Raw genomic sequence first — 14,071 nt, 5'->3', positions numbered from 1 at the left:
CAACTTTAAGAAGTATGGACTTCAATCGTCAGAATTCCCCAGCCAGCATGTTGAAGTCCACCCATCTTAAAATTGCCAAGATTAAGAAACCCTGTTTTTGGGTAACCGAAGATGAAACTATTAACCTCTTTGCTGCCATCTGGTGGTCATCTGAATTTTTGTAGCTCAGTAATAGAAGATCGGAAACAGGATAACTTGACTATAGTAGGAGAGGATTCAGCTTCTTTTGTAATTGTTCTAAATTCTTAGGAAACATAATTGCAGCTATAGAAACCCCTCTCCTAAGCAATGTTTTGCAAGTACAGATATTTCCACCTAGGCAGGAGCCTCACCCCATTCTTACTTACTTTCACACTTTCAAAATCTAGTATCTTCAGAGACAAAAGTGAGCTGTTTGTGGTATATCTCTCACAGGCAACTGAAATGGGTTGACCCAGCTTTTATATTAGAATCTAATAAATTGATCCCTGATTCCTCCTCTGACTGATCCATTTTGAAACTATTTGGTCTATTTTGAACCAATCAGGAACTAGCTTTTTTGGATTCCTATGGCGTGGATCAACCATAGATCTGCTTGCCAGGCAACAATCAGTTCCTTACTGTCACCTCTGAAGATGTCAGGTGCAACTGCTGATGAAATGGCAACAGATCACTGTCATTTGGTCCAAAAGCTCACCAATGATTCCTTGAGTAATTTTTTATTTGGACTATAATGTACAGGAAATATTATCCAGCATTATAGCTGTTCAGGAAGGATGAAATTCTAAAAGTAAAAAAGGTGAGCTTGAAAGTTTTTGTTATCACTGCTCTCTGGTGGTAGCAGCATTATCTGCATTCCTGTTTCCTTCTCCCAATGCTTATAATTGAAATATTCCATGTTTTGAATTTATTTTACCATTTGAAAAATTACTACAAAAAATTGAAAATGCTTTGTTTTAAAATAACACGCTTTATTTTCTTTAAATCTCTGAACAATTTTCAATACAATTCAATAAATAGCTCTCTGATTTGTCCAAATAAAACCTTTTTGATAATATGAGTTAATCACAAAGTAAATTTCCATGTCTATAAAACTATAACTCCGAGACAAAACAAAACATCCATTGGTAGTCATTAACTGACACACAAATGTGCCACAGCTAGCATAGTCTGAGAAGAGGCATTCCTTCCAGTGCATGTAAAAGCAGAATGCCTCTTCTAAGGTGGCATTTGCTTTCCACAATTTTTAGAATACCCAAATGAAAAGAAATGCATTCAGCAGTATCCAAACATTAATTTCCTTTTGGGGAAAGGAATTTCTCCATCCTCTCCTCTTCTCTGGAATCACCACAGATTTGCTGAAGAGAGTGAAGGAATTTGTTCTACAGGCAATTATTGATAGAGCTGAATATAATTAATTTAAAATAATGTGTTACTTGATTATACAACATCCTCTTTAATATTTTAATAAAATATCAGTATTAATTGTAACCAATCAAGCTAGTTGTACCTTTATGTTACAAGTAAAATTTGTCAGTATTATTTCCATTAATCAAAAACATCACATTTGACATTTATTAGACATTTTCTTCCATCAGAAATTTAGCTCACAGTACAAAAATAAACAATCACTCATAATGATTACATTTCACATATTTTGCATATTTCAGTAGCTGAACAAGCATGCCAAATGAAGCACTTCACATTGTTTTAAAAGAGGACAAATAAACATTCAAGTTAGTATAGAGATAAGGCAGACACCGTTATGAAAAAAAATAATTATTATTTCTCATGTTTCTTCAATGTACAAGTTCTAGATATGCCCAAATTTCACAGTTCTGAAACTGGGTATTCCACCTGGCAGAAGAGGGAGGAGTACTTATCATCAGTTCCTTATCCATCTTCCTCTCTAGGTTGGCTGGAAATCTCTTCTGGAAGATTGTGGAATCATTTCAAAATCATATGGGAGGCAGCTTTGAAGACTGCAAAAGGGGAAGTATTTTTTTTTTAAATTTTCTCTCCTTTTTTTTAGTGGGAGCTTCAGCAGAATCTGAGCCAAAGAGCCTTTCATTACCAGAAGAGCAAGTCTGGATTCGATCCAATGAAAGAAAATTAAATATAAATTGTAAGTAGGAAGCTGTGATCCCCTCCCCCAGGAGTCCATAGTTTAGATGACCAGAGCTTTTATGGAAAAATAAATAGAATTGTTTGCTCCTTCCCCCCTATCCTACATATCCAGCCATGTGGTAGTGAGGAGTCTTACTTTTGACAAATTTTGTACAAAATCTATTCCATTGTACTGATTTTGGATGTTCATCTTCATGACAATGAGGATAATATAAATGTAAACTAGTATTTGCAATAAGGGACAACTATTCAGAGAGTGGCCTTTCGTGCAATTTGGCTTTTCTTCATAATCATTATTCATAGTAGCAAACAACTCACAAAATTTAAGGGAATTACACTTCCCAGAAAACTAAATGTTCTTCCAAATTTTTTGGGGGGGAGGGGAGGCAGACACCATCACCATCTTAGATAAAATAGTTACCCCTTTCTCCAGCAGTCATTCTGTGTCTTTCCAGAGCCTTACTACAGTTCTATATTCTGGAATCTTCTGCTGCAACCTGACAGGTCTTGTCAAAGAAGGAGCTCCCATTTCCAATGTTGCGGAGCATTATGGTATAGGGCATTCCAAGCAGACATTATGGAGGAGATGCCTTACTTCCCAATCTGTAGAGTGGTTAAAGATGGCAGCATAAAAAGCTTTCCACTGTCATGAGATTAAATACAGGGGTTTTTAAAAGTACATTTTCCAGAGAAAGAAGATTCTCCCCCACCCCCCACCCCCCAAAAAACCCATAATTGAGTGCACAGACAGTGCACTTCTTGCTGGCCAGCAAATTAACCCTGATCAGCTGAGTCATCTCGATGCTCATCCTGTTGCCAGGAAGGACACCTTTCTGTTTGCCATCAATTGAGTGTTAGTGCTGCAAACTTGCCATGACATAAGCCTGCTCATTGTGTCCTAAAATAACCAGCACATTCCTGTACGGTCAGTACAGGCCAATCCCTGCTTTTTCATTTTAATCTGGAAATCAGAAGACTTGGGCAATGAAATAGATGGTTGCCTCGAAGAACAATACAAATGCAGAACTGCCATAGCCTTTATTACAGCTCCCTATTCACATTCTTTCTATTCTTCCTCTCTTTTTCTGTCTTTAGTTTTGTCACCAAAAATACTTAATTTCTCCAAATTAAGGTTGATTATGTTCATAGAACTGGATTTTTATGCTTAATAATTTGCTTTCTTTTTGCTTAATGATTTCTTTTTGCTTATTTATTTTATATATGGAAAAAAACATAGCCACAAATATATTATATTATAGAACAGCCTAAAAATAATTTGTTTCTCCATACAAAATAACGTCCATCGTTTTTTGCAATGCATCAGTGTTGATACTTAAATCTATTTACTCTTACTCTGGAAAGCAATCTTTGGATTACTCTGGTACAAAATCCTGAGAGATTATCACAAATCCGTCCTACCTTCTACTACATGCATAAATCCATTTCAATAATCTTCCTTTTGGGAAGAGATGGAGACAAAGAGATGGAGTTCCTTCCCAATTTATTTTATGCACTAAATACTCTAAATACCCTATATTTGTCAAAGGTCACCAAATAGAGATTTCTGTCCCAAAGAGAAAAACAACCCTCAATCCTACATACTTAGTTTTTTAAGATTTAAGCATGTAAATACAATAGAATCCTATTTGTTTTTTTTATATAGTTGTCTGAAACTATATATCTGCATATAAACTTACAGAAATGATTTTTTGGCTAAATTCCTTCATACTAAATACTATAACTTGGAATGATTTAACAGCCTTAAAAATACACCTACCGGTATTTCTTTTGTGCCCCATCCGAGCACCATAGCCTAATGCTGATGAAAATAGAAAGGAGAGGCCCAAAGGAACATTCCTGAATGCCAACCTTGGCAGTATTGTATTATACATTTAGAATAGCTAAATGAAAAAAAAAAAAGAAATGTAACCATATACTTTGATTGTGTTGGCTTCAATAATAGCATCAATCTGTTCTGTTCTGCCTTAAGAAAAGGACTTTACTTTTTGTTCTTTACAATAAAAACAAGGTCAAATAGGCTAAAAAACAGCTTCTACCCCAGAGCAGTAACTATACTGAATTCTACTGTATAGTGTAATATCAATGCAATATCATGGGTTTCAATTCAATGTATGGAATGTGAAGGATGTGTGTTTTTGTTTTATTTTTATAGTTTTCTTATGTATGGTGTACACTGAAGATGGCATTTAATTTCGTTCTACGAAGTGCAATGACAATAAAGTAAACTAAACTAAATTTACCTACTCTCAAAGTTTCAAAAAAAGAAATTATGTAATGAAAACAAAAGAAGGTTAATCTGAATACAATTACTTCCTATTTAATCACAGTTTGTTTAATCATGGTTTACTAACTAGTCCACAATTGGTGGGTTCAAATGTCATTGGGAAAAGCTTATAAACTACAATGGCTTATTTACACAATATGCTAAACCAAAATCTAATGAACCACATTAAGGTTTCGCAGGATAGCACTTAAACTCATACCTATACCACTTCACAGTGCTTTACAGCCCTCTCTAAGTCAGCATATTGCCCCCAACAATCCGGCTCCTCATTTTACCAACCTGGGGAGAATGGAAGGCTTGAGCCTGGTGAGATTTGAATTGCCAAATTGCAGGCAGCCAGGTAGCAGAAGTAGCCTGCAGTACTGCACTCTAACCACTGTGGGTCATCACTGTGCATGTTTGAATTCTGCCTGTAACTTCTGAGGGAGGAAACACTTTCTTTAAGTAGGGCCTCGGTATGGTTGCCCCAGTGCTGTGTTTCTCAGACTTTCTGAAATCATGGCCATCTGAAGAAACAATTCAGAGAAAATGTGATGACCATCCAGTTAAACAGACACCTTATGCTTTTGTCCTTAAGAACATGGAATCTTGCCTTTTTTGGCAAATAAAAATATGGTTATATACTTGTATTTCTGTATGTCTTCCCATCCCCTAGATTTTTGCTGTAAATGTCAAATTTGTACCAAAAATGTAATCCAAAATCAGGTATTTCTTTATCACTTGAGGCAGTAGCTAAGTAGAGAGTTGACTCCGGAAAGTGGCTTGCCAGGGCAGATTTGACATTTTCCATCCTTGACATTCCCCACCCATCCACACATTGATTTAGGCCACCCAACTACTGAAAAATAGACAGACGCTCGACTGAAACAATACTATGGAAGGGGTGGGAGAGCAATCCACCCCCTCCCCCAGGTAAGACACAAGGGGAGGGCTGCCAAAGATGACAAGGAGGCCAGCTACAGGTGTGGATCTGGGTTACTGTTCCAACATGCTAATCTGATAAATAACAATTGGCAGGTGCAGTAGTGATGAAGAAAAAGGTTGTGCCTTAAAGTCAGATTTTGACAAGTTCCGTTTGCAGTTGTGTTGCCAACATTTTCAGAAGTGGTTTGCCACTGCTTTACGGGTACGAGAGAGTGAGTGACCCAGCCGGCTTCATGCCTATGGCAGGACCCTACACCAAAGTAGTTCTTGGTGACAAAGGAGAGAGGTGATAAAATGATCTGCCTTGGGCATCAGACATGCTAAGTACACCACTGGGCTGAAGTGGCACTGGGAGGTTGCAACACACTATCACATGAGCCTCTGTGAGCCATACTTGGAAAATCACTGCCCCAAGGCAGTGTTCCTTAAAAGCTAACATAGGGGCTTTTGCTAGTCATGGTTAAGTTCTCAGCAAAGAAGAAGGCAACCAGAAACACACTGGCAATAACTTTGAGGATGAGTCTTTCCTCCTTGAAGAATCACGGGGAGGAGATTAGTGGATGGTATGTACGGAGCACAGAATTAGTCTAGGTTGGAACTAGACAGAGGCAAAGAGAGTTTCCTGGCAGAACTCCCAGGAAACAGGAATCCATTTGAGTGTTAATATTATGAATACTCATCGGGTGCTCAGCCTGCATATATTTGCAAATAAACCTTATAGCACAACAAGGCTACAAGCCTAGAGTCACCAAGCAGTACTGGTATTCTTGGAATTCTTCACTCCTCAGGAATGGGCTGCATCCTGTATAGACTAATATGGATGGGAGGGGAACTCATTCCAATCTTCTCTGCATGCTCATGCTGGCCATACTGCTTCAATCTAAGTACCACAAACGAGGGAGAGATGCTGTTTTTAAAGAAGCTTAAGAATCCAACAGAATCCTTATTTTTCCTGAGCCTGAGTCACATTGTCACTCTCAGTGGTGGGTGATGCCTGAACAGACATAGAGATTTTGTGAAGGTCTCGGACTGACCTCACGGTCCATTGGGCAAGCTCCTGTAGCACCTTCATGCCCCTTATTTTTCTTTCAAATAAGCTGTTTTCATCGGGATTTTTTGTATTTTTTACCTCTTTAGCTGGCACATTGTGCTTCAGCGTTACCATCAGCTCCTCCAGTTGGTAAGCTAAAGCAGAAACTTGCAGCAAAACTGATTGGATAGATTCATGGAAAGCTACATCCTCAGGGGTTAAATCAGTTCTCTGCTCTTCCAAGATTTGATCCAACAGAATCTGAAATGCCCAATAAGCTTGTAAGTTGCTCCCCAGACGCTCAGCATCTGCAATCTCACTCCATTCTTCAACATCAGCTAGAGGTACTCCATCGATCAAATCAACATCGATCAGATCAAAGTTGAAGGGTTCTACCAGATTTTGCTTCACAGCCTGAAACGATGGGGAGTAGTGAGCGTGAGATAGGAGGAGAGAATGGTTTTAAATAGTAATTGTATTAAAAATTACAATTGCAATAATGATAAAAAATACAAACTAAAAAAATAAATAGACAAAGAAAACAAAAGACAGGACATCCAAGGAAGAAACCGTGTACTGACAGTTGCAGTGGAATGAAGAGCCAGCAAGTGGACAGGATGTTTGATAATTCCTCTCTGGACAAGGAGAGGACTTGAGATCACCCACAGGTGCTCTGCACAGTTGATCCTCATGAAGAGACTTGCAAGACAGTAGTCTCTAGAGGGATTTTATCACTAGGAGGTAAGGAAATCTAGCTGAAGCCACAGTTGGATCTTTGAAAGGATACAGTTCCTTTTTAAAATCACTTTTATAAATGTCTTGTTAACTGCTTTTCAGCCATAAGGAACCTTTGAATCAACAGATTTTACAACATAGGTTGAGTTTAGCAAAGTAAGTTTTAAATACAAGTATAAAGACTTTAAAAAATAATGGTTGAAAAAATGTCAACAATTTGAAGACTATCTCCAAACACCCTAAAATTGCAGCACTAAGATTTGGCGGCAAAATTGCTTGCTTGCTTATTATTACTACTTTATTATTTTAAGAAAATATTTTATTTTATTTTATTTTATTTTATTATTTTAAATTTTTGAATTAATATAGAGCCCATCTCCCCTAAATGACTCTGGGTGATTTACAACAATAATTGTAGGTTGCCTGATTTATGGATGAAAAAATGTAAAATACAAATGGGAATGAAGGCCTCATTCTCAGTATTAATTCCCAAAGTCCAAAGAAAATGGGTCCTAAATTTTTAACTCTGCTAGTGAAAGACATACCTACTACCTCCTGCGTTCAAGTTAAAAATGGCTTCATGATCCTCTAAGCCAGGGGTGTCAAACTCACATCATCATGGCATCATCACGTGATGTATCGGGACTTTTCTCCCCTTTGCTAAACTGGGCGGAGGTGGGACTAGCATGTGACGCATCCTGCCGGTGGGCCATGAGTTTGACACCCCTGCTCTAAGCCATAAAGTTTGGGGCAGTTGGTCTGTAAAGTTGCATAAGCCAAGCCATTATGTTTTACTGTAGAGCCAGCAGCTTTATCATTCAGTGATGGTTAACCATCCAAGGATTAATTAGAGCTGAACCAGCTTAGCTTCCAAAATTAGCTGAGTCAGCTAAGCGCTGCCTCCTGATGAGGCTATATTCTGAAGGAAAACGTTGTTTCATTTATTATTTATTTGTAATATTTGTAATCTGCCCCAATCCTGGAAAAATCTAAACAGCATAAAGTGAAAATATAAATACATAACCATAAAACCCCAAACTCCATCACTGGCAGTCCTAAATCTTTATAAGGTCTAGTCTAAAATGCATTTTTCCCCTGTTACTGAAATGACAAATGCAATTATATAAGATCTGATCACAAGAGATGGAGAGCAATTGTTGCCCAATATGCTGGACAACACAGATGGAACTAAGTTGAAGTCTAACTAATAAAATAGCAATATTAAATACAGATGTTCCACCATCCCATTTTGAACCACTAGGGGCAAAACACTTGTTGAAATTTCCATGAACTGGAGTATTCCCCCAGAGGTTGGTTCCTACTGGTTTGGACCTGTTCGGCCAAATAGGTAGTAATTCAGCTGGACACGTGACTGGTTCTAAAACACCTGTTTTTGCGGAAAATGGCCTGTTTTTCAGCCGTTTTTTGCCAAAATGGAGGTGTTTTTGCCTTCCTTCAGTCACCAGAAACACTCTGCAGGCTTCAGCAGGGCTGAGGGAAGGCAAAAACTGGCCCAGCCTTGCTGAAGCCTACAGAGTGTTCCTGGAGGCCAGGGAGGACAAAACCCTTTTTTTTTTCTTACCGGGTAGTTTGCAGGTGCTCTCTTAGCTCTGGCGAAGCTGGAGGGCCCCCCCCCCTCAAAACTTTTTGCAACCATTTCGGTGGGCATGGCTTGGTGAGGTGGTCATGTGACCGGTTGTGTGTGAGTGATGTCAAGTTGGCCATGCCCATTCAGTCACATGCTCCCCATCTAGCCACGCCCACTGAACCGGTAGTAAAAAAATTTGAAACCCACCCCTGGTTCCCCCACATGGCCACTCAAGGGAAATGCCAACTTAAATAAGAGCAGAACCATTGTAAAATGGATCTTCCTACTCTCAAACCTTAGATGTTCCAAAAGGATAAAGTTAGTGGTATGGAAAGCCACAGAAAGCTTTAAAAGGACCAAGAAAGGTGTACTAGCTACATATAAGTTCTGAAATAGCTACCTACTAGAGGAACCAATGCTATTTCTAACCTATACTAGACCTGAATCCTGATTGAAAAGGTTCCAAATCACCAATGTCCTCAATAATCTTCTATAGCTGATTACCCACCAAATTCTTGACAAATTTCCCCCAAAATTGCAAGTTGAAGACCGATTGAACTTTGTCAAGCACAAGTCGGTCCCTGCTCCTTCCTTCAAGTGAGGCAGTGTTATTCCTTCCCTTGAAAAAGCATTGATAATCTCCCAGAGCCAATTGCTCACATCCTCCCTAGCATCTGAAGAATCCAATACCGTGACATACAATGATAGATTTTTCTTAAAGAATGGGTCAAGTGGAGTATATTTGGTAATATTAATTTTAATTTTCTGTCATCCCAATATTGAAATCAGGCAAACAGAAATGTCACTGTTGTTCCCTAAAGAAACAAGGAAGCATTTGGAATAATTAATTTATTGCTGCAGATGGGATTATTTCATGATATCTTATCATTTATTTTTCAGATGAGCCCTTGAGGATGGGCACCTGATACCCTAACTCTAACCCTGATATAAGTGAGGAAAGAACTCATCCTCATCCTGTGTGTCTTCAAGAGTGCAATAGACATTTATTGATAAGAATTCAAACTTGCTAAATGATCATGCAAAGAAATTGATCAGCTGATCACTGTAGCAAAAGAAGTAGAACAAATCTAACTAAAACCAACTCATCCATCCTCTAGGAGTTACAATGCAGGTATATGGAGATCTCTTTTCATTACCATGCCACCCATCTTTTTTGGGATGATGGTTATCATCCTACAAACTATCATGTGAAATTAGTTTGGTCAAGACAGTAATCTGTGTGACTGTTAGACTCCTTAAAATAAATATTATGTGGTCATGGTTTTAAAAAAACCATGTCAAGTTATACATATAGTCTCCCACAAGGTGGCATTCTATCACATAATCTCACCCCCCCCCAATTTCTTTCCTGACAAAACAGACCCACCTTAAAATAAATAAAAGCAAGCCCTTAATTCATTTATATCTTGATCTCTAATAAAAAGTAGGTCCTCCATCCTTAAGGCAACAAACTGTAAAACATTCCTTTTAGAAGAAGCACTTTATGATTTTTTCACACATGCCACATGGGTACACACATGCACACACACACACACACACAGAGAGAGAGGGGTGGGGGAGAGAGAGAGGGAGAGAAGGAGAGGGAGGGGGAGGGAGGGAGGGAGGGAGGGAGGGAGAGAGAGGGAGAGGGAGAGAGAGAGAGAGGGAGGGAGGGAGGGAGAGCGCTTTATGGGCATGAATTCTAGGACATTTGAAATGTCTTTAATTTGTTAGTTATTGTTTAACAATACAACCTTTTACTCTGTGACTTGAGCTATTTGTTTTCTGCAGTTCAGCATCCAGATGGGGGTGGATGACTCTGCCCGTGGGCAGGAAGAGCCAGTATGCATAACGTTTGTCCATTCCAGTGATATGATTCAGTATACTAATAATTCATCCCCTAATATTAGATAGCTTTTTAAAGGGAGTTGGTGTAAAGAGCTGATGGCAGTCTTCAGATTTAAGCACCCCACCCCCAATACAGCACCTCAGGCTTGGTTTGGGAGCTGAACATATTTCCTTCAGGCGTCAGTGGGGTGATGAATAATCTTACTCAGGTATCATCACATTTGTGTATAAATCACAGAATGTGTAGTTTAGGTATTATACAATTTTCTAACAAGTACATGGTGTTCATTAATTGATAGCATTAACAAAACTCCATTTGGGGTTTAAAAAAAAAATAGCGATGGAAGCAACAGCACAAGGCTCTTTTCCCTCCAATTATATCCTATCCTCACCAAACCTGAATGCCGGCCCTAAACCACACATCTCTCTAGCGCGCACGCAAACACCCACAGAGGAACGCGCGCAGTAGAGAAACTCACGTAGCATTCCAGGAGGCTGCTGACATCGGAGCGCATCTTCCTCAGGAGAAGAACGGTCTGACGCCACGAGTCCCGGTATGGAGAGGTGCCGGGCTGCCGCTCCGAGGTAGCCATCGCCCGCAGGGGAGAAAGCAGGAGAGAAAGCAGGCGCCGCTCGCGTCAGGAAAGCGATCTGGAGCCCCGGAAAAGCCTCGCTCAGCTCCTACATTCCAGCCCGAGCGACAGAATTCCTGACGGGTGCGCCTGACGCGCTCACCCGCCCGCTCGCTCGCTCGCTCGCTCCGTCCCCCGCGGCCTGAGGAGAAACTGCACATTCCAGGCGCGGGAGCTTAACCCTCGGAGAGCAGCAACGCGGCCGTTTGGGTCACCTTTTGGCCCCGGCGATTGGCTCTCTTTCTCTGCTGTCTACTTTGTAACGCTTTGCTCCGGGTTTGAGTTTGATTGGTGGATAGAGCCCCGTCGGCGGCCCCGCTAATCCTTGCAACCCGGGGAGATCTAACCCTTCCAAGAGCAGGAGACATCAAAAGGAGTTCAGATCTTCTAAGCAGGATTTATTTTCCCGTTGTGAAACGAAACTGCTTCGTGTCAGCGGACCCATCCGCAACCTTGGTGTTTTGGAAAAGATCGGTCATGTGAATCTCGGCCGTTTGGGTGCAGCCTGCGAATTGATGCTGTTGTTGCAATACTGTATTGGCTTACAGTCTTCTCCGGTTTCCCGCTTCTTGGCTCTCAAGACAATTAATTCAGCTCGGCAGGTATTAAACAGAGGAGCTAGCACTTTCCCCTCCTTCCAGCCAACATAAAACCACGGTGCTCAGGTGTGGAGTTTGCAGGAAAAATGCTTCGTTCGATTTAGACATTTCTGTTTTGCCAAATCAATGTAAAACACTATCGCTACCGAAGTCCCCTCAGCTTCCCACCATTGACCAACCCAACCTATAAAAACAACCACCAAACCCTAGCCCATTGAGCTACTGGTTTTGAGAATGGAAATTGAGCCTTGGGAATGTCAGCCTCATGCAAGATCAGTTCGGCCACTGGGTCACACACATTTGGACATGAGGCTGCCTTACAAACTAACTGGCACAAATGTAGCATTCAACTACAGTAGAGAAGAACCAGGACACCTGATTCCTTTATTACAGCCCACTACAAGCCCTGTGTTTATAGATCACAATGGCTATTCTAAATTGAATAGATTATGCCTAGATATTCTGTGAGGTTTGTTCTATGATAAACCACACTGTCATTTATTTTAGCTTAACATGTTGCTGGAAGCAACACAGCCATTGTTCTTTGTTATTGGCAAGCATATTGTGCAACTCCAGTCCTTTGCTGGCTATTGAGCCATTTCAAGAACAATCCGATGCAGTTGATAATTTACAGTGCCATACATTTCTTAGGATCAGGTGATTTGAAATATGACATTTATCAATCTAGCATCTTCTAGACGTGAAGTGAGCAATGTGTGCCTCCCGAGCCCTGCTTGTGCACTTCTTGAAGTACCTTCTGACCTTGAATGCTAAAAATCGGTGACATCTTTTCCCTGCTATTTTGAGATACATAACTACAATGCAGGCTAATGGCATTTAGCAAGGAAAAACCCCAACTCTCATAAGATAGGCATGGAAAACCCCAGCTGCATCCACCCATAAAAATATTCCCACTTTGCACCAATATCTCACCAGTTGCAGATATTGGGCCGCCAGAAAACGTTAGGGGAGGTTTTCATTCACTTGTTTTCCAGACAGACCAACTTCTTGCCCTACCACTGCTGGGAGCATGTTTGGTGAAAATAAAAGATATCAGGTTTTGGTGACTGTTTTCAGATGTGACTATCTGGAACTCAGTGCCAAGCTAACAATTCTATTGCCTTTGTAAGAATTAAGCAGAGATATTTTTATTCAGGAAATATTTGGTGGTTTAACTCAACTATTCTTAAGTATTTTCCAAGAACCTGAATATGTTTCATAAATGTTTAGCTTCTTACTTTTTCTTCAATTTAATGAAAAATGAGTTTTTGAGCACTCAGCAAATGCAAGACCAAATATTGTATTGAAACTAAGAATGTACAAATTATTTAAAAGAGGTTTATCAGTGCAGCCTTTTTTAAAGCACCCCTGCCTTTTGAATGGCTTCAGTTCAGAGGTGGTATTGTCAGTTCTGACAGGTTCTGGAGAACTGGTAGCAGAAATTTTGAGTGGGGAGGGAATGGGGATTTTGCAGTATCCTTCCCCTGCCACGCCCACAAAGTCACACCCACAGAACCGGTAGTAAAAAATTTGAATCCCACCACTGCTTCAGTTGCTCCTAAGATACTGTTGTTCTTTGTTGTTTATACACTTGTGTGAAGAGAGAGCCATTTTTGCAGAACCCTAACGCTTCAACAAAGTTTATCCAGAAATGGATAAAATATGCAATCAATTCATATATTTAGTACCATTTACAATCAATTTATAAAATGTAATGGAAAATAATGCTTTAATCAATATTCCTTTTTTTTTAACATCATAGATACTAAAAATCTTGTGTAATCTTTTCTAGTCTTCTATGCTGCAACTCCCAGCATCCCTTGCCTAAAACACTAGATATATGAGCCTACATTTTTTTATGGAAGCACAAGTGTCAGCATCATCTAGTTTTTATCAATTACTTATATTTTCTGAAACATTTGCTTGGCTAGTCAAGACAGTTTGGTACAATGCACCCTAAGATTTAAACAGCCAAAAATGTGTGCAAATTGTGGCAGTACGAAACATGAAGGCATTAGTCATTGTGAATATATTTTATTCTCTATAGGTTTCTTTGACTGCAGACTTTGAGATACCATTAATAAATTTCAAACTCTTAGTTTAAAATAAGCTGATCTGAGGAAAGTTCCATTCAGTAATAAGAATTGCCCAACAATTGTGATTGACTTGCTACAAGAACCTTTACATTGGTTAGTACTATGGACAGCGCTAATCCCAAATTGTATAATTCAGATAACTTCCCCTATTTTAAAGTTTTTTTTAATGCTGTATGTTTGATGTTATTGTTGCTGCTTTCATAATTGT

At 39.6% G+C, this 14,071-nt stretch overlaps 1 protein-coding gene and 1 long non-coding RNA gene across 6 annotated transcripts; one reads left to right on the top strand and one right to left on the bottom strand.

Moving 5' to 3' along the window:
- Positions 1–1,031: 1,031 nt before the first annotated feature.
- LOC148049484 (uncharacterized) lies at positions 1,032–2,822 on the top strand. The gene is made up of 2 exons (XR_015696522.1): positions 1,032–1,159; positions 2,718–2,822. It is a non-coding gene; the product is annotated as an uncharacterized LOC148049484 (long non-coding RNA).
- Positions 1,119–11,548, bottom strand: CNTF (ciliary neurotrophic factor). Of its 5 annotated transcripts, none has more exons than XM_087714414.1 (4): positions 11,016–11,548; positions 3,884–6,779; positions 2,528–2,709; positions 1,119–2,066 (listed from the first exon to the last, which is right to left on the bottom strand). In XM_087714414.1, the coding sequence occupies exons 1-2, from the start codon at positions 11,127–11,129 to the stop codon at positions 6,279–6,281; spliced, it is 615 nt and encodes a 204-aa protein (XP_087570540.1). In that variant the 5' UTR covers positions 11,130–11,548; the 3' UTR covers positions 1,119–2,066; positions 2,528–2,709; positions 3,884–6,278. The 5 variants fall into 5 exon arrangements, with proteins under 5 accessions (XP_087570540.1, XP_087570546.1, XP_013921354.1 ...); XM_087714420.1 differs by having other exon boundaries at positions 1,119–1,961; XM_014065879.2 differs by having other exon boundaries at positions 1,119–2,709; positions 3,884–4,007; positions 4,691–6,779.
- Between the last annotated feature and the right edge of the window lie 2,523 nt (positions 11,549–14,071).

Source organism: Thamnophis sirtalis, unplaced genomic scaffold (genome assembly GCF_051295495.1).
Source record: "Thamnophis sirtalis isolate CommonGarterSnake01/CBP01778 unplaced genomic scaffold, rThaSir2_p1.2 scaffold_1, whole genome shotgun sequence".
NCBI classification, from domain to species: domain Eukaryota; kingdom Metazoa; phylum Chordata; class Lepidosauria; order Squamata; family Natricidae; genus Thamnophis; species Thamnophis sirtalis.
The sequence above is the reverse complement of the archived record's forward strand: the minus strand, read 5'-3'. Positions and strand labels throughout refer to the sequence as shown.

What these genes read in the sequence shown, in the direction of transcription:
- CNTF (XM_087714406.1), bottom strand. Translation starts at nt 11,129, where the DNA reads ATGGCTACCTCGGAGCGGCAGCCCGGCACCTCTCCATACCGGGACTCG. An exon ending in GCAGCCTCCTGGAATGCTAC is followed by an intron (nt 6,780 to 11,015) that starts GTGAGTTTCTCT and finishes CCATCGTTTCAG; the next exon opens with GCTGTGAAGCAAAATCTGGT.